Consider the following 23,319-nt stretch of genomic DNA (forward strand, 5'->3'; position numbering starts at 1 on the left):
TTGTTTTCCTACGATATCTGATTGTGGCATCTAAAGCATGATCAACAATTATTGTTCTTCAAAAATGCATTAGGCAAAACCATTTACTAGTTCAAACATAATTTCTAGGGGACAGGGTTGAAAACCCTGAACCTCAACTATAACGGCATGATGAATCTTTCTCCGGTGTCTTCTTCTGATTCTTGTTGCTTACGGCTACAGGATTTCTGGTCCAGAAATGGTGACAAAGTTCAAGAGAACAAACAAACAAACAAACATCTAAAGAGGAACCAAATGACAGCAACATGTACAGAAATACAGTAACTTTGCAAAAACAGGCATGCTAATGTTCTAATCTCTAGCCCTGGAAATAACACATTAAAAAAAAGCTAAATAGGCAGTAATATCTGCACATTATTTAAACACAACAAAATATTGACAAAGGAAAAAAAAAGACCCATAATCCATTACCACAATGATGACCATACTGCATAAAGAATAGTAGTATTGGTAATGTACCAGTCTTACATCATGAAGGCAGTAATCTGTGAAGTAAAGCTACAGTCCAACCATGGTTATCTAGAGGAAAATAATATAAATTCTGTTCCATATTTAAGAGTTGATCAATTTAATATTTCATACAAGAAGGAGGGTGGACTACAAGTATGAATTTAGCTTTTTTCTCGGTGACAAATAAAGAAAACTGAAGTAAAGGGAACTAAGGCATGTGCATGAGGTCTTTACATTTTCCTGGTCAGAAGACACTGAAGAAAGAGACCCATGATTTCTTCTTCTTTTTTTTTTTAAGCTTTTCTGTTGCTTTTTCTTATGGGATGGGGTGGTGTGTGACATTGCTTTGAGGTTTCAGTGACTGTGACCCCCCGACCCACCTCCCCCCTTTTTGAACCTTAAAAACCCCACACCCAACCACCCTCCCTACCCCAACCACCCTCTTCTTTCTGCTGCTCTCGAGGCGAGGAGATTACGCTTTACTTTCGTTGCCGTTCGTCTGGGGAGCCTCGTTTGGAACTGTCTTCACCTCGGCTGTGGCATTCTTCACCTCCGTCTCGCCTTTAGTGTTATCATCCTTCACAGCTTTACCGCTATGGGGGGACAAACACAGGAGCAAGAGAGAGAACCACACAGAGAGAGAGAGAAAGAGAGGACATTCTGTTAGCAGCGAATCACTAAGTCTCTCTCACACCACTAAACTGTCTGCTCTGAGCTGCCTTTTGTGTCATTTTTCAAAGAAAGGAGAAAAAAATGGGGGGGAAACATGCAAGATGCTTTGAGGGAATTTGTTTTCCCTCCTGGAACTGAATGCATTTCATACATAATAGGATCAAGCTCACTATCCTAGCCAGACATCGAATAAGAGTACATGGATGTCACAGCTATTTTCAAGGAACAATGAATGCTGATGTGGAATGAGACAGGGCCGGTACAGTAGGCACAATGCAAGAAGGAATGAAAGACTGAGGCATAACCTACAACGCAAACTACAACACACAAGAGGATTACACACCGTCTGGACTGAGCCGGGACACAATGGGAAGAGATTTTAAAGCCATACTTCACTTAAGTCGAACATTTTCTCTGTTGTACGAATGTGTGCCACTGCTGGAATACATTTGCATTAAATGTGATGCTCTGGCTTCCATTTTAAAAGTGTAGTCCAAAATGTTACAATAAACTGCTGTGTCACATACAGTCATGGTTTCTTCTGTCCTCTGTGTCAGCTCTCAAACGGCCATTTTAAATCAGTACACTCCTCTATCCTGCTGACACATATACAGGCTCTCTGTGGGATTTACAAAGTTAGACCACAGGCTGTCCCACATACGGCATCCATAAATAAATCCAATCCTGACAGCCTCAAATTGAAATAGCATTCCTATGGTATAAATGTCTTCAAACTAGATGTGATTCTTGAAAGCTTTGGTCCCTTGTGTTACTTGAACCATGTGTTACTGTTCATAAAACCAAAGTCTAAAGCTCCACCAGTCTCCCAGCAGCTACAATGTTCATTACATCCCACACCACTGGACTATTATATGGAATAGAAAAAAAAAAAAAAAAAACATAATGGAAGATGTACTATTTGTGGAGCAGAAGTAGGGCTGACAAAGTAAAATGTGCCTGAAGGTGGTGCAACAGTCTTTAATAAAACAGGTTAATTTCCTTGAGAGCATTAATGTTGTCAGCGAATGTCACAGCAATCTGTCACTTTTCAACTTACATGCTTCTCATCTAGAACTCATCCAAAGACTGACCTTTGAGAGAATAAAACGTCATGTTTTGTATAAAAAGTCTGAAAAATACTGGACCATGTGGACTCAACTAGGGCAGTTTTATACATTAAAGTGAAGTCGTGCTAATTAAGCTCATTCAAAGTATTTTACATAATTGCAGCCATAACACCCAACTATAATCCTCAAAATAATGAATTAGCATGGCTGTGTTTTTGTGTTCTGTTTTTAACTGACCTAAATCCTAAAAATTCCACTGGGTCATGCACAGCTTGTGCATTTACAATACTGTATGCATTCATAATATTGCAGCATCCTCGACTTCAGTGCCCAACTCAAAGATGTTGCCCTTCACTATCCATAAAGCTGTGCAATACAGGCAATGGCCTCTTTAAACCAAGCTAGTTACTGTTAAGTCACTTTGATATCATTTCCACCGATGCACTGTCAGTGTCGATCATGGATGTATAAAGAGAACTGGATACAGGAAGAGCACCAAGCTTTGAAGCAAATTTGACATAGCGGCCAAACCGTGTAATTAAAACATCACGTGATGCACACTGGCCCAAAAAGACTTTTTTCCCATAGACTTACATTGTGAAAGACACGTCTGTAAATCAGCTGCTAAATTTTTCTGAGCATCACAACCCCCGCGAAATGACTTGTCTCACTATCAGAATTAAATCCGTTCGGTCTGATCACATTTCAAAAGCCTAGAAGAGCCGCATGATTGAATTGTTTTATCCCCATGCAAGTTAGCCGGAGGGCTAAACAGGAAGTAGCCGACTGACTGGCGAAAGTCACCAGTGCGCTTGCTCTATGGGCCACACAATGCAGAAGATCCGGGTACTTTCATACCAGTCTATTTTTTTTTGCTTCATGCGCCACTGAGCAACTTTCATATCCAGTTCTCTTTATACGTCCATGGCGTCGATCCACACTTGATATCTCCTGGACATGTACAGTTAAAATTATTCTACGTGCGCAATATCAGTTTTTGTATCAACAAGCACTACAACTATCTTGACTATTCTCTTCAAATGTTTTTTTAATGCTCTTACATAATTAAAAGTAATTTGAAGCTGACTAATTGAAACCTTTGAAACATTGTTTTAAATGTGGTATGAAGCAGCATCATGAAATACATTTATATATGTGACATATAGGGGTCTCAAGAGAGAAAAATGGGCCCTGAGGAGGAGAATGCCACTCAGAAATCCAATAAACCCACAAGAAGCTTGACAAGACATTTAAGTGTTGGGATGCTGAAGAAGGATCACCACATAGATCAGTGGCAGAGCTATGCTTCAGTCCTGTCAGAGAGTTATGAAGAAAAATACCCCCAATGACAAGTTTAGTTTTATCAAGGTGATGTTGAGCTGACAAGAGCCCTGCTTCCAACTAGCTCTCAACTCCCCATACTTCATCACTGACATCTTCTTCTGGCCGTACGAGTGAGCAAAGTATGAGATGAAGAAAGGAGAGAAAGTGGAGTGATTGTCAGTAAGCCTCTTGTAATTCATCTTCTGCCATAGCTTTCTCGTCATCCTCACAGGCTTTCAGGAATCAGGAACATCTACAATCTCCTCGGGGCAAAACTCAAAATGATAACCCTTTATAACACCACTGAAATAAGGGCTTTCTAGAAGAATTGAAACAAAAAAACAGAGGTGTCTGGGAGAATCTATTGTCCTCTATCAAAATGAAGAGGACACAGAACAATAAGGTGGTGCTACTGGAGGTCACATTGTGATAAGTATTTAATTTACCTGACCAAGCTTATTCATCCCTACACAACAGAGAAGCATTGTATTCTTCTGTAGAGTTCTTCACAAAACGATATCTCTACTCTTTTGTTGGCTTGAACAAGAATTTCTAATTTTTAGTGTGTAGTGGAAGTCGAAGGTTATTTTTCTAACAGACTCCAGCTAAGAGAAGTATCTTTATCTGTGTCTTCTGTAGGCATATGGTTGTTAAAACAGTCAGCTATAGATATATACCTTTCTGCCAGAAGTTAGCAATCAAAACAAACTGTGAGTACATCATGCAAAATCACTTTAAACTTTAGGAAGAGCTTAATGTAACTGAAATACAGTACATTTGAAAAACTTGAGGCTTCATTAAGTTTTAGTTATGATAACATTATACTCATCAAAATAACTGCTGAGATCTGGGAACGCTGGGACATTGCTACAATGTAGTTTGAAGTGACAACAGTTTAGCCAGATCATCTAAACCGCTATTTTTGCTGTCAGAAATTAGTTTGACCAATGAAATCCATGCTTGTTTATAGATGTTACACAGTTGGAAAATGAGGCAACAATATGAGTTTTTCCAATCTACTGAGTCCACATCTTATTTAGTGAATTCTGAGACGAGTCTGATGTCGCTTGCAACAACAAAAGCTGCCATGTCTATTCTTTCTTCTGATACAGTACACAACAGATTTATTGGATCCTGTAAACAAGTAAAAACATTGTAGTTTACTCTACCATTGTAGCCTCACCAAGATTGGACTGTCTTTTTCTTTTGCTGCGAAGCATGACAAGCAAAATATCATCGTTGCTGCAAGAGCTTGGATTGTTGCTAACATTATGCACAGAAGAAAATGAATAAAAATAAAATACTAGATCTGCATTGTTCCTGTGCAAAATCCATGCACACCAAATTCTTTTGAAGTCAAAGATGAATGCAACCATAATGCCAGAGACACAGTGCACAACAGCAAATACCGTTGGTCAAAGCTGAGCCAGGAATTCATTCTGTAAACTGTGAAGTGAGTTTTGTAACGGACTGTTTGGACTATCATTCTATTTCATTTTCTCTTCCAAATACTGTGAGTTTGGCTAACTCGAGTAACAAACGTCTGGCTGCCGTCTCATGTTTCTTGCCCCATATGCTTTCTATTTAGCAATATGACTGTGTTTCTCACTTGGAAAGTACAGCCATATTGTTGATAGGAAGGACAGCTATAAAAATAAAAGCCAAATTGTAATAAACTTGATTTATCCATTCAATGTTCTTCATATATTGATGTATGTTAGAACTTTTAGCACTAATGTGGGCACTGAAAGTACCCACATTAGTAGTAGTAGTAGTAGTAAGTATTGCTGGAAGAACTGTAGTATACATATACTGGGTGTGTAATCAACAAAATGCATCACTAAGCCACATGTTGCACATACATTCAACAACTGGTTGAGTGAAATATAAAGAAGCTGTGCAGTAAGGGGAAAGGTTGAATCCATTAAGTCAGCAGACAAACAGGTGGAGGGTGGAGGGTGGAAGTGGTAGTTGAATGATGATAGGCAAGCACTGGTGGCATCCCAAAAGATCCTATTCCTGTGCCATTTACCTGCATGGCAAAAATCTCACAGTCTTTAAGGAAAATTCCACCCTTAAATTTTCCTACAACTATCATCAACCTGAGATGTTCAGTCGGCTACATCCCAGGAGGCACTCTGTGATCAAGTGTTGCAAATAACTTTGTTTGGTGTACCCACATCCACTTAACCAGCCTTATTTATTTGTGTATCAGTTCCCAGAATCCAATTTTACCTCCAGAAGATGCTGAAATGTTTTCAAAAGAAGATGGGTGTATGGACATAAAAGCATCACTGACTAATTATACAGCTTTTTTAAAAAACTGGAGCATGTCTACAATCAAATCTGTGTTTCCTCCTAAAATTGCAACACGATTTCTGGCTGCATTTCATTCTTCAATGAGGTTGTTGTTGGTGGACACACTGGTATCTCTGCCTCTGGACCTTTTCTTACATTATGTATTTGTTCAGACAATCAGGCAATATAGTCACAATCTACTGAAAGACAGTGGCGCTCAGAAGCACAGATGAAAATGTGACTCACATTTGCTGTTGTTTTGAGTCAATTTTTTTGTACCCTTGGGCATCCTCTCGATGTAGTTAGGCTAAAAAAACCTTTGATCTCAGCTACATGATTGAGGCTTTTAGCCTCCTGTTTTATGTGCAGGTAGGCTTTTCAGTTTTTGTGTGAAATGAATGCAAGACGAGTCAATTCTATATCTGTCATTTGGCTACACATTTTGTCCTTAATTATTCCCAGATTAAAAATATTGTATATATGGCACATTTTTCTCAGCACACTTTTGACTGCCTCTTATGTTAATCAAACTCTGTTTCACTTATGAACAAGATGAGTGCTGTAATATTCTGCTTGTGAAATTCTGAGAAAATTAAAATGAAGCTAGATAAGGTATAATGAGGGAACGTGAAGGGATGGTAACAAATCAAAACACTGGACATTTTGTAGTGGGATCAAACCTAAAAGGTGCCTACTATTCTTGGCAATGTACCTGAACAGTGCAGAATTATGCATGTATTCTAGGGATCTGATATCAAAACCACTGTGTTTGCATTTTAGGGTGAAATTTTCCTTTAAAAATGGCACACGTGTGGGCTATTGGGATGCAACCAGAGCAGAAGAGACACGTTGAGGAATGGGGAAATGGAAGTGTTCATACTCATTTTGGGCTGGTGTGGTCGAGTCTGTGCACGGGGCATTAGGTGCATCCTCGGTCGGGCCGTCTACTTGTAAGTCCTTATTCTGGGTGCTCTCAGGGGCTTTGACTGGGTCACGCTGGTTCTGTGGCCCGTCAGCATTAGCAGAGGGCAGGCTGACTGGCTCTGGGACAAGGGAACTTGTTGGGTTGGATGAAGGGGGATCTTTAGGGGTGTCGCTCAGGTCGACCAGGGGCCCGACATCAGGTTGGGTGTTAGCTTTAAGTGCACTGGACTGGGCAGCAGGGCTGCTTTTTGGGGAGGACTTGGCAGGGGCAGCTTTGGTTGGGCTGGAGGCGCTGGTGGTTAGCGTGGTGTTCTCACTAGCAGGACTGCTCTGCGCCGTGCTAAAGCTCTCAGCAACTGAGTTAGTGGCAGTGGAGGGGAGCAAGTTTACCACTGTGAAGGTGGTGTCTGCAGCAGCAGGCCTGTTTGGTGGGGGAGGAGCAGGGGGAGGACAATTAGGGGTGGGGAGTGGACACAGGGGAGGAAGCGTAGAGCAATCAGAAAAGTGAGGGAAAGAAAGAAAAAGGACAACGAGAGAAATAAAGGGGTAGAGGGAGAGTGCAGGTCAGGGCATAAACAAGGCAGAGTGAGTGCTACGTTGCTGCAGTGAAAAAGTAAAATCTACAAAATCAAAATGTTAGCAACACAATATTTGTGGAAGGGGCAAACAAAAAAAACAATACAACAATAAAATATAGACAGAAGGTAGGGTTTTTGGGATTAGGATGCTAATAATATGCTTTTAACAATAAAGCAAAAGACCCAGGAGAAAGCTATGTTTGCTGTTGAAGCAACAGTGAATCTAAATGGGCTAAGAAGCTCTGTAGCCCCACTCAGGGCGTGGTACTGCTACTTTGATGTGAAAGTATGAACTCAGGTTTTTTTTTGGTAGATAAAGGGTTACTATAGGGTTGAACGAAAGGTAAACACCCATAACTACAAGTGTTAATCACAAAATATGTGACTTTCAGACCTCTCTACCATGAATTATACTCTTTTCAAATACTTAAACATATTTGGGAAGTGTTGTTTCATTAACTTTTCATACAGCGACTGAATTAAGCACTACATTGACTTTAAATGGTCCGTCCCAATCTAGAGATGTCACTTTTTGCAAAATACTGTTGTGAGTTTGTGAACTGTGGAGCAGCATGAAAACATTAATTATTGTAAATTGTTAATGTTGGTTTTACTCCGTGACTAATGATCTTCTACTGTACAGCTTTTAGTTTCAGTACCATCCAATACAACAGAACTGTGCCTCAATATCTAAATCTAGTTTGGGCCTAACCAAAATTATGTTTGTAAAAATATTGTTTGCTGAAAATAACACATTGATTTAATTCATCTCTCTGTCCAGATACTGTGTAGATAGGCCTAAGTCTAGGACATCCCCTAAAACGGGGAAGTGGTCCTGCTCCATACTCACTCAGGTTCTGTCAAAGGCGTGGTCTCATTGGGTTCAGTGGGACCCCCTCCTTCTTGGTTTGGGGTGTGTTCTTCCTCCGTTCTCACCTCGACAATGGGCTCCTTGGACTCATCTTTCCTGTTGTCAGAGAACAACAAAAAATTTACTTTATTTGCTGTCAGTCTCCTGAATATTGATTTGTCCTACATACAGTACACAGTGACATAATCTACATCTGTGATACATGACCAACCACCTCAGCCATGTGATAGGAAAATCTATTTAAAGGATAATTCTGGTGATTGGTAGCAATGTAAGATGTGAGATAAAACATGCACAAACATTGGTACTGTATAGTCCTTTAAGCTGTCAAAAAACTCTCATTTTCTCATTCTCACCAACATTTGATCCTCCTCATCCTCCACCTGCAGGGTCTGATTGTAGGTTTTCCCCCTGAGGGCTTGTCTGTTATCATCACTTCCTGCTCTGTGATTGTGCTGAACTTTAAAGCGTTTGCTTGCTGGGAGTGACATGTTTAGATGTGAGTTGCCAAATATCACCTCTTTTTACAAACCACGATTCACTCTCAACAATCTGTTTCATGTGAGTTGTCTAGTTGAAATATTTATTTGTTGCAGTTCAATATATTGAACAGAATTTTGGATCAAAGGCTAACGTGCAATAACTGAATTTCAACACAATTAGACATTTATAAGAGTAATCTGTTAATACAGTTCTAAATATTTCACTGTTAAATCTTGCTTTGCACTACTGTTGTCAGTAGAAAATCAACCTGTGACAATTTCAATCTATGAATTTTAACATGCTGTCGGCTACATTTATTTGTTTTTATTTATTTATTTATTTTGGCCACTTGGGAACAGTTGGACAATGCTGTAAACATATATCTTATATAAATAATATATTTATATATCTTACATATATATCATACATGTTAACAAGCAATTTGTTTTACACATTCATCCAGACACAGAGCAACGTTAGCTTTTATTTGGAATTGATGCTGGTCGACTCCAACTCTTGATAAATGTAACGGGCTCTTAAGCTGCTACATGTTCACCAGATATATTCACTAACTTGTTCTCTCTATGTTCTCTGGAGCTGGTCAGGTAGTGTACGGTTGGTTTATCTGAGCTTTTTTGAAAACTGCTACCAAAAGAATTAGTTGAAAGATGCTAAAAAGCTCCATAGAGTTGCAGGGAACACATAATTGATGATAATTCTCTGTCACTCTCGGTCACGATGAGCAAATCTTTTCTGGGCCAAAGATAATGTTCACTTACGTGAATGCTGCCTTGCCCTCCTCAATGTCCTTGCTCTTGGCACCTGGGCCAGTCTTCCCACAGAAGTTGACAGCGATGCACATGAGGAGTCCGCACTTGTTGAGGAAGTAGCAGGTGACGTCAATGCCCACCAACAGTAGGAAAAAGACGACGATGAGGATGCCTACAATGGCTCCGGTACCCAAGCCTGAGCCACCGTCCACGGCACCTAAAGGGCAGGGACAGAGAGAGAAGGAACACGCAAGCAAACAGACAGGAAAGAAAGGGGAGGGAGAGGAGATAGAAAAGAGGAAAGGGTTTAACATGAAGGAGAGGGGATAGAAAGAAAGTTAGAAAAAGAGAGAGAGGGAGAGAGGATGAGGAATGCAGTCAAGCTTTTAATACATTGCTTCAGGTTTCAGTTGTCAAGACCTCAAGTGTGTCTTTCTGTTTAGGGGGAATTTGGAGACAAATCATGCCAGAGCCACCAGGAAACTCATATGCTTAAACACAATATTGATATTTACTCTTGAAAGTCATCATGGCTGACACACTTGAGGTGTTTAATTTCACACACAGTCACAGAAAATCCAAACCTGAAAAAACAACACATCTAAATCATTACGTGACGACAAACTGGATCTAAAAACAGCTACAGTTCTATATTAGATTCTTTGGGTGAGGTGGGTGATAGTATACTATATACAAACCAAATATTATATTACACTGTAGTACTACAACCCTTCAATGCCTACCTTTTTGTTTGTCACATGGCTCACTTTTATAATAGGCTTGTGACATGTTCTGAGACATTCAAAAATATAGTTATGTACCAAAATTTCAATCCATCCAGTAGTAAATTTCAAACAGCTGGTCCTGACGATACATCCTCTGCAAATTTTGTGCCATTCCATCTCACAGATGTTGAGATATTTCACTGATCATTGACACCTCTGACCTGTTGGTGCTGCTGCTGCTGCTCTTTCCAGAGGTTTATTAAAAATTAAATTACTAATATGGTTAAGCTATTCAGCTGCCCCCAAAAAATTCTCAGGGAATGTAAAGGTTAAAGGGCTAAAGGGTTAGCAGCTGTTTATCTCAGAGTATGCAGGGATTCATCACATTTATAATTCTACTTTGAGGGCAAAGTGCAAATGCAGGTTATTTTTCCCCACAGACTATTCCACATGAACAAATGCACATGAAGCTTATAGACAGGACAGAATAAACAGGATTTGGAGCTCCAAAGCAGTTCAGGCATTACAGCTTTGCATTTCTTAGTTCTCATCATTTGTTTTGGCATTAGATGACATTTCTACAAAGCCGGGCTAATAAATGGTAATCAAATTTTCAATATTTGGATGCAAACTGCAAGTGCATTTCGGGAAAAATCAGCCATCAGAGGATTTTAAGGAAAAACACTCTTCTTCTTTATAAATGGTTAATCATAGCTTTTAAAAAAAAATTAGTCTCTGCTAAAGCTTGAAACTGGCAAAACTTGTGAAAATTATGCTTGTATCATCAATGGACATAAACACAAGTCTATCTATGATTTACTTGTTCATTATTCATTTTTGTAAGAGCCTTGATGACAATAATTCAACTGTCAAAAAAACTGTTTTAACGTGGGGCAAGATTGTCACTTCAAACGGACAAAACACTACTTACCAGAACTCAAATTTATGTTCCACAATACTTCAAACAGGACGGACATTTGTGGCACAGTGCTTTCTTACACTGGCTCAGAGCACTAAATGATGCATTGACCCCAAAATGTTAATACTCAGTGACACTGACAAATCTGGTTATATACAATCTGATCAGTAGGACTACTAAACAGGGGATTAAATACAGTGGCAGCCTCCATGGCTAATGCTGTGTTCACACATACGGATACAAAGAGGCGTGCAGTCTCTTGTCTCCCTCGAGTCTAAAGCTTACGGGCTTGTCATGTCAGCTCTGATCAGGAAGTTATATTTTCTCATTGGTGCTATGAAGGTGCACAACAAAGTACTTTGAGTCATTTTTCTTATTAAAGCCTCTATAGTTTATTAAATATATATTGCAGAGATTTGTGAAGCTGTTGACCGTGACGGTGGTTCTGTTTCATGAGGAAATTAAGATAAGTGCGATCAGTTGTCACCAGGATGTTGCTCACGTGCATCAGAGGACATTTGCATCAAAGCTGAACCTTTTTCAACTTACCCACATTGTGCTACTGGGTACCTTTTCAGTCTTTGAGTAGCGGTGGGCAGCTCCAGTATGATTTTCAAAGTGGAACTGGCTGCAGCTTAAAAATGTCCCTTCAATAATCAATGTGTTATGTCACACTTATATTTGTGTACAATATTTTATCACCACACTTTGCCTTAAATCATTTTTTAAATTTCACGAGCCATCGCTTGATTGTATTTAACTAATCAATTCACAAATGTTTGTATAAAATGATTATAAATATTATTTAACAAAGCCCCACCACACTTCCCAGACAGTCTTTTCAGAAGCCAATAAAGCACGATTAAAATAAAGTCTTTCTTAGATTGACATGTCCCTGAGGAAAGGTTAGTGAGGTTCTGCTTCAGGCGGTAAAGACTGTAGCTGTCACTCGCCAGTGTCTGTAGAGCTCATCACACTGTCTGAGGAGAACATAAGCACAGTCTGAAGACCATGTGTGAGTTTAAACTGATTATATCCACGTCTCCGAAGAAGGGGATAAGGAGCAGGAAACTGTTTGTTTTGCAGTTCTCTACCACAGACCATATGTAAAGTATAATATCCTCATCATACCCTAAAGCTTCAAGTAAAAATGAACATAAAACACATTCACACTGTTTGAAAAGACTATAGGTGATGACCTTTTCTTTGGGTCCATTCCATCCACAGTTAACCGGCCAGATGTAGACATTGATATATGTCCCTCAGCTACAACATACTCTCCTCTAAATCATCAACCATAAACATCAGGATTTAGTGTCAGTCCCTCAGAATTTATGTGCACTTGTTTCTAGAGCTGATGTAGAGCCATTTTACACTGTTGATAGATCACACGAGGAAGGATTTATCACAGAAGAGGGAGAGATACCAGTTCAGCAGAGTGATTACTCAATGATATAAAAACTACATTTTCCAAGTTTTAATCCTATGTCCTTGTGTTAATGATTCTGCTATATTTTAGTATCTGTCACATGTCAATAACTATTTTTGAGTATTTATATGTCAAATTCCATCTATTTTCCTGTAAAACCTTTTAAATGTTTTTGATTACTTATTTTACACTCTCTTTATATTCATAGATTTATCCAATTAAACAGGGTGACCTTAATATTTCGCTACATGTATATATGTTATTAAGAGTAAATATATCTATATAACTTTCATTCCTCTCATACTATTTGTTAATGATCTAAACAGCCAATGTAGTTATGAACATGTACAGGCTCTTTTCATGTCCTGTGGTGACTTTTTCATTGGCCCAGTTTATGTGACATATTTACCACATTTTTTACAGACTTTATGAGTTCCTGAACATACAGTTAACCAAGTAACTGACACAAATGTAGGCAAATAAAGGCCTCCGGGACATTGAAGTGGAACAGTTTTGTTGACACATATTAAGTTTTGAAATGCAGACTTCCTCCTGTAGATGCTGATACATGATTTTGCACTACTACACTTGTTAAAATCTTGCAGACAGCCACTGTGGCACAGACTTCGCAGTGATTGATTATGTTCCTTTTTAAATTAGTTTCTATGCATCTCAAACATCTTATGTTTGCGTTTACTGCACTTGTAAGACAGATATAGTCGATCTAGACATTTAATTTAAATTCACCGTCTCCCTAGCCTCGGCTGCAGAAATATGCAATCCTTAATTTTCTCTAAAGGCTGTAATCAAAATAGCAGAGTGTGCCACAGCTCTGTATACTTATAGGTGACTACTGTGTTACAGACAACACTTGTTTTTCCTCTGCCCATCGCCTCATTTGCATTTTAACAGGCACAATAAATCATGTGGCATGTATTCAGAGCTGAGGGGGTTTTTTACACCGAGTGTTCCCACTGAGGGAGAGAGCACAAATCTACATGTCAGGATGGACTACACAAACATTTCTCTTTACAGGCTTGTCAGGTACAGTACTGAGCTAGCTCCCAGAGAGACTGAGGAGAACAAACTGCATGTGATATGACTCAATTTCACCAAAAAACAACACATTCCTGAGACATCAATAATTGGTCAATCAGCCAGACTTGTGCACCAGTGCATTGATAAAAACAAACAACCTTATATTGGCAGTTAATTTACATATCATTATAGCATTGGATGGTGCATTCAAATAGTGGCTACCAATTGGGATTCATAATTTAAACATTGAACATACAGATTTTCTTATTTAACCTCTAAAACTCTGTCATACCTACAGTTGGCTCAATCTTTACAAATGCTTGTTGTGCATGGTTAAACCCACAGTATGTTTGGTGAAGTCACTGACTGTATATAAATATGGACGACGCGTCTCCTCTTCCTACTGCTATGCAAAAGTGAAGCCAAAATATCTCCTTTCTAGGAGCTGAGATCTTGCTTGCGTGATGTCATTTGGAGCCAGAGACTCTTTTGGGGAGCTGTCATGATGTCCATCTTTATATAGAGTCAATGGGTGCAGTGCAATAAGGAGTGTTTAATTAGTCTCAAAATCCACGCACATAAAAACCAGGTGTGTGCACGTGATACAAGTGCAAAGAAAGTGGAAAACCATCCTGGCGAGGGAGCATTTCTGCTCCACGTGCACAAATGCGGTCCCACAAGGATGGGGCTGTGACGAGCACGCACTCGACCCTCCTTACGTGCTCGCAACTGCATACAGCCTGCTCCTTTGATCGGTCACTTAAAATACCGACCGTGACCTTTGATTGGCTGTTTGGTTTGATCACTGACACAGTTGAAGCAGGCAGTTGCCTGAGAGAACAAAGGGAAACATAAATAATGATAGCGGCTGATTCTCTTTTTTTTTTTACCCTTTACACTTATGAAAAACTGTTAGGCATTGTAGCAAAAGCCTTAAAACTGTTTAAACCCACTTTCAGATTTGTGAAACCTTTATTTAGAGCAGAGAAAAAAGGGCGATTTCACTGATATTTCTTCATCAAGACCACATTTAGATCAAAAACTTCTATATTTAGACCTGTCAAATCTGGACTAGATTACCAACGAGACTGCAGAGACTCATTAAAGCTCATTAAAGCTTCACTGCTTTCTGCATTGCATTGCATCTTTCTTGGTATGCATACTTGAGTGTTTTTTTTGAGCACACTTAATTCTGTGATTTTTCTGGTTTGAAAACACTTCATACTCAAAATCTGCTTAGAATAAGTATGTCTATAGAATTGGGACACACCTTGAATCTTTAACAGCTGTCCAGCGACTAGCATGTGATCTTAAGTACCCATCAGGACCCTTGTTTCTAAGGATACAAGGTTTTGTATGCTGTACAGATTGTAAAACCCCTTCAGGCGAATTTGGGATTCATGATATTGGGTAACAAATAAATCTGACTTGATATTATGGTGTAAATTTCTGAGTCTCCTAGGAAAACATCTAAATTCACAGGTAACAAAAAAATGAATATTTCAGTGAGTGTAAGTCTTGTACAGTTTATAAATTCATTTGGAAAATTTAAGAGGGAAAACAAGAGTTTTAAGAGGTTAATAACTATATAAAAACAACTAACAAGAACTGTAAATAGACCCATAAATGTTAACATTTCACTGTCTATTGTAATTCATATTCTAGGCAGGCCTCATTGTTCAATAGATCACATGTTTGGATCAGATTCTTGTTTCAGCTCTGCCACTGTGTGGCACTGCACCACCACTGGAATAATATGAAGCTCAAATTCTGTTTTCTTTTTGGGCACAAGGAAGCTGAGTAATGCTGACAACTGACTCCCTCTCTGACTGATTAAGATCTTTGGGAACTCTTCATGCAGGAAGGAGTGTGTATGTGGCTGGATTGGTTTTCAAGCATTTAAATGCAGATTTCCACTGAGGCATTAGGCCCTACAGATTGATGTGTTTACTGGCATGAAAAATATGAATTGCTGACTCATTTTCCGGGAGTAGAGGAAGCATTAGCAAAAAAAAACAACAACTTTATAATATATCTAATTTAATACAGAGTGACAATATTGTTAAACAGAGATGACTACTCTTGCGTTTCTGACTGTTTATGCCTTTCCTAAAATACAAAATTCTTCAGTCAGAGATAGAATATTAAAAGGGACCTATATGCTCATTTCCAGCTCTATATTTTTATTTTTGGACTCAACTAGAGTCACTCTGCATGATTCACAGTTTAAAAAACCTCTTTATTTATCTTAAACTGGCCCTTTATGCAGGCTTTTAGTTCAGCCTTCTTGTAACAGGCTGTTTTAGCTCCTGTCTCTTTAAAGCCCGCCTCCCGATGAGCCCACTCTGTTCTGATTGGCCAGCTTTTCTGAAGCCTGCTGTGGGACAACCATATCAGAGTCATGTTAAGTTGCAAACCCAACATTTCCTGCTTTGCTGCTTCAAATCAAAAGCTTTTGAATGACTAAATAACAGGAGACTTTTATTGTGAAGAATTTACAGGAAATGAAAGGTGTTTCTTACCAAAAAAACTAGTCGACACAACAACATATGGACATATTTGGAGTTATTTGTTCAGCGGATCAGTTAGAAATAATGCAGGGAGGAATGATACAAGCAGAAACAGCTACAGTGATGATGATGTTTGATGAAGAGCTGCAGATGACCAGCACACATCCAACTAGGTAAACTACTTATTTTACTTTGCAGTGCTGTTAAATGGAAATCCACTCACAGCATGCTAGCTCCACTCGAGTCATGGCTTGGTGTGACTACCCCAATGGAAAAATGCCATAATGATAGCGAAGCGGAGCAGTGAACTCGTGCGCTGTTTGCAGAGCAGATGACCATATAAAGAAATCCGTTACGAGCCGACATCGGCTCAGGCTGAAAGTAGAAAAAACCATTCGAAATTGAGCATTCGGAGCAGTCTCACAGAGATTACTTCCACATACGTTTATGGTCGGTCCGGGTATCATCATTATTATTCATTTGTAATTTAAAAACCAAAAAACGGTAAATCTGTTATTTGTTTCAAAACAAAAAACAAAAAAAAACTTTTTTGGTGTCAGAATCAAATAACGAAAAACCAATTAAACCCGGCCCGTTTTTGGTTTTTGCCGATTCGTTTTATCGTTATTCCTTTTTGGATTGAATATCGAGCAGGTCTGCGGACATCAAGCCAATTTGTTTTTACGTTTGAAACCAACAACGGCAGTCACATGGGTTTTTCCTTTTTTCATTTTAAACCAAAAACCAAAAATGGAAGTCTATTCCTTTTTTTGTTTTCCAACGAAAATCCAGGAAACCAAATTCAAAAGACCGTTCAATTTTGGTTTAGAAATCAAGTACTTTTGTCAGTTTTGTACGATAGTGGAAGCGGCTACATTAGCTTACCCATGATCCTCGGCGACCTATGGTGAAGACGCCAGCAACAGCCGCGCGTGTGTGTAAATGGGATGAAGACGGGGTTATAAAACTGACCTTTACATGTCACATCCCTCATTTAAGCCCCACACTTTCACTTTCGTAATTTTCATCAAACTGGACTTTAGATTGTGCATTTTATTCAACCTCCACTGTTACATCATGTAATTATTTATTAATTATTTATGTTTAATTTATTCTCTCATCACCATATATTTCATACACTTTGTTTCTTTGTCCATAGCATACATTATTTTCTTTACAGTTCAATGTACAGTAAAGTACGTTGATCCTGATCGTAACCGATAATCTGCGGTACTACATAATGTTACACTGACAACATGTTAAGGCTGTCGCTGGCGTCTTCACCATAGCAACGGTCGCTGAGGATCATGGGTAGGCTAATGTAGCCGCTTCCGCTATCGTACAAAACTGACAAAAATACTTGATTTCTAAACCAAAATTGAACGGCCTTTTGAATTTGGTTTTCTGGATTTTCATTGGGAAACAAAAAAGGAATAGATCACATGATTTCATTTTTCGTTTTTGGTTTAAAATGAAAAAAGGAAAAAACCATGTGACTTCCGTTTTCTGTTTCAAACGTAAAAACAAATTGGCTTGATGTCCGCAAACCTGCTCGATATTCAATCCAAAAAGGAATAACGATAAAACAAATTGGCAAAAACCAAAAACGGGCCGGTTTTGATTGGTTTTTCGTTATTTGTTTCTGACACCAAAACGGCTTTCCGGTTTTTTTTTTCAAACAAATAACATATTTACCATTTTTGGGTTTTTGAATTACAAATTAATAACGAATTATCTGATGATACCCGGACCGTTTACCTCATTATTTGACACGTTGGCCACGTCTAATATGAACATCCGATATTGTAACATAACATATATGACTGAAAATAAGGAAAAGCATAATAGGTCACCTTTAAATTTTCGTCTGTTTACAAAACAAAAACAACATGTTGTCTTCTGTAAAATAAAAAGCCATGTTGTAAATGATGAATTAAGATGATAAAATACATCAGAGACAGTGGAGGAACATTTACAGATTAAAGGTGCAGTGTGTAGACAGTTTGTCAACATAAGAACAACTGCATATGGGTTCATAAGAGGTGCAGCAAGAGGGGATTGCATCATTCCACTCAGAAAAAGTACTTTCAGTCAGTCTACATTCTCTATTATGGCTGCACTAGAGTGGAACCCATCCCAGCAACTATCAGAGAACTGGACAAGACAAGAAATGATTACTTAGTCGCACCTTGCTGTCCTCAGTCTGTCTATGCTGAACTTCCCTTGCTGTCTATTGTCACCTGTCGCTATCTTGCTATCTTGCTACTGCCAGTCTGCCTTCCTGTACCTGCATGCATGTCTTATTGTGGTTTTGCTTTTATTGTGTCAGACTAATTTATGTATTTTACATACTGTGCATGCTTTTTGTATGTGTGCTTCTGCTTTGCATGTTCTAATTAGCGTCTAACAATGCAGCTCAATGTGGTTTTATTCAATCCACTTTTCTATTAACATTAATATCTTCATGTATTTATTGTCTTGCATATCTTGTATCATGAGTCTCTGTGTTGCATGTTTTAAGGATGTCCTGAATGATATTTTTTATTAATATTATATATGTTCTTCTTTCTTCATTTTATTGATTGTTCCGCATGCTTATAAATGACCTCAGTAACTTTGTAGTTTCAATCTCATTTTCATATTCTGTTTTTAGAGTGACTCTGTAACATCTGTCCCAGGCCTACAGATGAAAAATAGCCTCTTGGCTAACTCTGGCGCATTCACAGCAATGTTTAATAATGTGCACTGTCCCTGTTAAATAAACAAACAAATAAATAAATAAATAAAATAAACAGAAGTTAGTGGCATCTAGCAGAACTGACTTGGCAGAAATGAAATGTAATATTCATAAGTATGTTTTAATTAGTGTATAATCACCTGAAAATAAGAATCATGGGTCCTCTTCCACGGAGCCCACCATGTTTCTACAGTAGCCCAGAACAGACAAACCAAACAGCTCTAGAAAGCTTCATGGCCATCGTAGATTCTCTTATATGCTTGGCGGGGGGTGTATTCAGTCTGTTGCAATCTGCAACCTCACCACTAGATGCCACTAAATCCTACACACTGCACCTTTAAGGAATAAATTCAACTTGTCATTTCATTTCCCAATTTCTATCTACATAAACATCTCATTAATTACATAAAACTAACAAAATGAGAAAATATTTTTTGGCTATGCAAAGAGTGAATTTCCTGAACAATAACAGCACAGCAGCTCTAATTGTAATCTGTATGCAATGGGTGCCTGCATATATTGCTTCAGAGAAGAGAAATATTCTTTTTATATGCAATGCAAGTGCGTCTGATGCACACACTTAGATGAATAACCTGATTAGCAGAAATGAAAATCATTCAGCACGGATAAGCACTATCATTACTCAGTAGCTGCTGATGAACAACAGGAGGGACCTACAAGTGACAAAGTACACCTCAAGGGTGTCATAAACTCTTATTATCCTTCTGCCAGAACTTAGTTGAGAGTAAACATTGGTGCCAGGGACAATAAAATGAAAGAAGTCCTAAGACAGTAAGGAAGGTAGGCGTGAAAGTCATGTTTCCAAGATGAGAACTACTCAAAGGAAACTACCAAAAGGAATAAAACACATCTACTTTTTGTCTTTGCCAATGTAATTCACGTCTTATTTCTTGTATGTCTTCTCATTCGTGTTTTGGGGAAACAGGAAACACATATTGTTTTTCTACGTTTAGGCATATTTGGTTTGAGCAAGAAAACAAGCTTTATGTTGTTTCTAAGTAAGAGGCAGAGTGCCTCTTGAGCTACATTCACCTGAGCAGCCCTTCTGAAACCCTCTTCAAAAGTTACGAATAAAACTTTTCACATTCGCTTGTTTGGAATTGAAGTGCTCTTTGCTAAACACTCATACTTCATATGAGATCTACAGGTCAGGTATGTTGTATGATCAGTTTTTAAGCCTACCACTTAAAACCAATGAGAACGTCTTTGATAGGCAAATGACAACAAAACATCTTCAATTTTTGTAAGATAGTGAATGATTCTATATTGCCTGTATTTCAACATCATGCTGAAACACCAGAAAAGAACAGATGGCTAAAAGACATGAAAGTCATTGATACTAAAAGAGTGTGTTCATTTAAATATCAGTCTTCTCATAACCATCTTAAACACCGGCCCATCTGTACCATTATCATTTGGAGTAACTTACAGTTTTGGGCAACAGTGAGCTGAAACTTCTGGTGAATCAACGATGAGGTTTTGTCTGCCCCAGAAAGAAACAGTTGTGTATTCATCACTGGGTACTATAATGCAGGCTATCGAGTGTTTTCATTACCGAGGCTGGGAAAACAATCACCATTCACATCTGTCTGATTACTGAAAATGTATCAATGTTTTACTAATTCTCTCACATTGAATTGTTGTTGATCATGGCTGTTGTTGAGTTCATTTATGCATTGCATCCCCTCACTTCTCATTATTGCAGGACTTTAATACATCGTATAGCAGGGTGTGAAACAATTGTTTGAACAAATGGAAACTATTTAGAGGGCTTTGAGTAAATTACACTCTGCTGATGGCCATATTTGAGGATTGTAACTATTGTACACAGCTTTTAAAAATAACCTTTTAAATTTTTTTTAATTGACTGCTTGGCTACCTTAATAACAAGACTCAAGAAAAACAACAGTGTCAGTCGTTTGATCAAATGCCTAAAAATAACAACTAAAATGGAGTCTAGTGGCGCAGTCAGGAGCAAAAGTAGAACTGATGTTGTGATAGAGCCACGCAACCTCAAAGGGAGGACATTAGAGTGGATGGATGGGTCGACATAGAGTGTGACTTCAACATTGGAAAACACTGTATTCCCAATCAGTTCAGAGTTGGTTTCTGTTAACCATGACCACAACCTGCTCTCTATGTTAACCAGCTAGTTGCTAACTTTGTCTGTTGTTTGGTACTGGGCAGGTCATGTGCAGTTGCTTTATCTAAGCTTTTTCACTCTGAAATTGACATTAATTAGAGTATTTTGTAACCAAAGTTTTGTAGAGCTGATGGAAAAGCAATTCCCTGTCAGATCAGAAAGCACTAATACGAATCTTTTTGTAACTGTGGTCACTTTTTGGATCATCAGATCAGAAAACTCAACTAAAACTTCCAAACTAAACACATTTTGTTGTTTAGTTTGGAGGACATGTTGCTATGGCATTTATAGTAATCACATTTCTGTGCTGTTTTGACTGGGAACATTTAGTATGTTGATTTCATGCTTAAATAATGTTGTTAGCTAGCTGGAATCTGCTTAGCTAGCAATCACTGTCATGTTGCTGCTACACATCTGATTTGTGCCGAATTAGACTGCTGGATAGTTAGTTAGCTAGCTTAAAAATACATCATGTAGCCTAACAGTAATCTACATTTGGTAACAAATTATTTTTATCTACATAACTTCTGGATTAGCTTCTGTCCAACCAAGTATTTTTGCATAGTGGGTTTATTTCATCATTCAAAAGGCTGGAACATGATAACAAACAGTCCATATTACAACCTAAAAGTGTATCTACTGATGTAATTGTGTTTTCAACTTGAACACTTCCTCATTGTAACAGATATACTACTGATGTTTTCATTAACATTCAAAAAGTTCCCATGAGATTTTCATAGATCTCAACAGTGTAGTTGTTTTGTCGCTAACAATCTTTATTATGGTGTTCACATTTTTATTAGCCAACAGTTGATACAAATTTAAGAATACGGACAGTATGGAAACCCCATGTTTCAACTTTTTTTGACAAGAAAACCTTTATACAAAAACAAATCAAGTAAAAGAAGCTCAGCTAGTTTAGAGTTTGAAAGCTATAATTACTAGTTTTAGCTTCACAAAAAATAGTAATGCATGATTGCAAAGCCTCTATATGTTGTAAACTGTTTTCCATTTGTTCATTTTTGTTCAAAATGCCTATTGTATCTTTTCCCATAATGCTACAGCCAGGCTTCTATTTTTCAACATCTGGATGTTACAGTTGTGTGTGGAATAATGCAACACTGAATAAAGAATACAGACATTTTGTTAAAGCTCCAGAGAAAAAGGCTAAAATCAGCTTCACAATCCAGGCCACGAACAGTCAGAAAAAGTCAGCACTGCGTCACACATCTTAGCATGTTTAGCTGCTATACTGTAGCTTCAGAGAGCCATTACTTTCATGAAAGAAAAAAGAAACACAATTTATTTCAACCCTACAATGATTACACGGAAACACACTGATATGTACTTACAAAAATGTCTCAAAGAATAAAATAATGTAACATTATTGAAAATGAGTGAATTTAGTGTTTAACAGCTGTTGCATTTGTGTGTTCCAGACATTTCTCTGCTTTCAGGTAAAAAGAGAACATGGATAGTCAAAATAACAGCTGTTTTCTTATATTTCATTCTGAAAAGAGTATGTACACTTTGTCACAAAACATCTCTGCACAACCCTCTGTCCTATCCTGAAAAGGCGTTTACATAACAATGTATCTGAAACTGACGAGAATTAAGAAAGTGCCTTGAAGAATGAATACTCTGACCATAACCAATATTAAATTTCTATGGAAATGTTATCTTTCCTCATTTTGTACAATGGGATATTTCAAGCTTGTATCTAAAAAAGAGAAATTAGGCACATTTTTTTACTCATCACCTGGTTAACACATTCATAATGCTTGACTGGGGAGCTTCAAAGCAGCTGCATAGCATTCATGAATACTGGATCATGCCTTGTGCCAGCTTTCATGCAGTGTTCATGCTTTTATGTCATCTGTGATGTGACAGTGGAATGATGTGTCTGTTTAATAGGCAATAAATTCCAAAATAAAAGTCTCTTTACAATTGCCATTTCCGGTCAGAACATTGTAGACACAATCAAACAGTGTAAGGGAATTATTCCATTTATCACTCCTCTTAAGATAGCATTAAGGCATTATGAATGTGTTACTAACGTATTTAAAACAAAGTGAATATACTTTGTCTACATTATATCCCAATAGAGCACCCAAGTCCAACTTGTAACATTGACAAAACCCTCTAAAATTTCCCTTTCTGATTCTATTCATATACAACATGAAAACAGATGAAAACAAAATATTATGAGAATTTAAATCCCCCAAAATTTGAGAATGATGCAAGTACTGAGCACCCTGTAATAACATCATGAAACCAATGTGACTCTTTTTTTTTATCTTGTGTGTGGCTGCACAAGGGTCA

The 23,319-nt window shown here is 38.1% G+C and overlaps 1 protein-coding gene across 12 annotated transcripts in view; it reads right to left on the reverse strand.

The window, feature by feature from the left end:
• Positions 1 to 929: 929 nt before the first annotated feature.
• ncam1a (neural cell adhesion molecule 1a) overlaps positions 930 to 23,319 on the reverse strand; it is a 274,017-nt gene continuing 251,627 nt past the window's right edge. For 8 of the 12 annotated variants that reach the window (XM_042431412.1, XM_042431411.1, XM_042431415.1 and 5 more), the window contains 4 exons: positions 9,485 to 9,692; positions 8,202 to 8,318; positions 6,730 to 7,194; positions 930 to 1,082 (listed from right to left, as the gene is read on the reverse strand). In XM_042431412.1, coding sequence (XP_042287346.1) covers positions 962 to 1,082; positions 6,730 to 7,194; positions 8,202 to 8,318; positions 9,485 to 9,692 — 911 coding nt within the window. In that variant the 3' untranslated portion in view covers positions 930 to 961. The remainder of the gene's footprint in view (positions 1,083 to 6,729; positions 7,195 to 8,201; positions 8,319 to 9,484; positions 9,693 to 23,319) is intronic. The other 4 variants (XM_042431419.1, XM_042431420.1, XM_042431422.1 and 1 more) reach the window with 1 other exon arrangement.

This window comes from Thunnus maccoyii, chromosome 13, assembly GCF_910596095.1.
Source record: "Thunnus maccoyii chromosome 13, fThuMac1.1, whole genome shotgun sequence".
Taxonomy (NCBI): Eukaryota; Metazoa; Chordata; class Actinopteri; order Scombriformes; family Scombridae; genus Thunnus; species Thunnus maccoyii.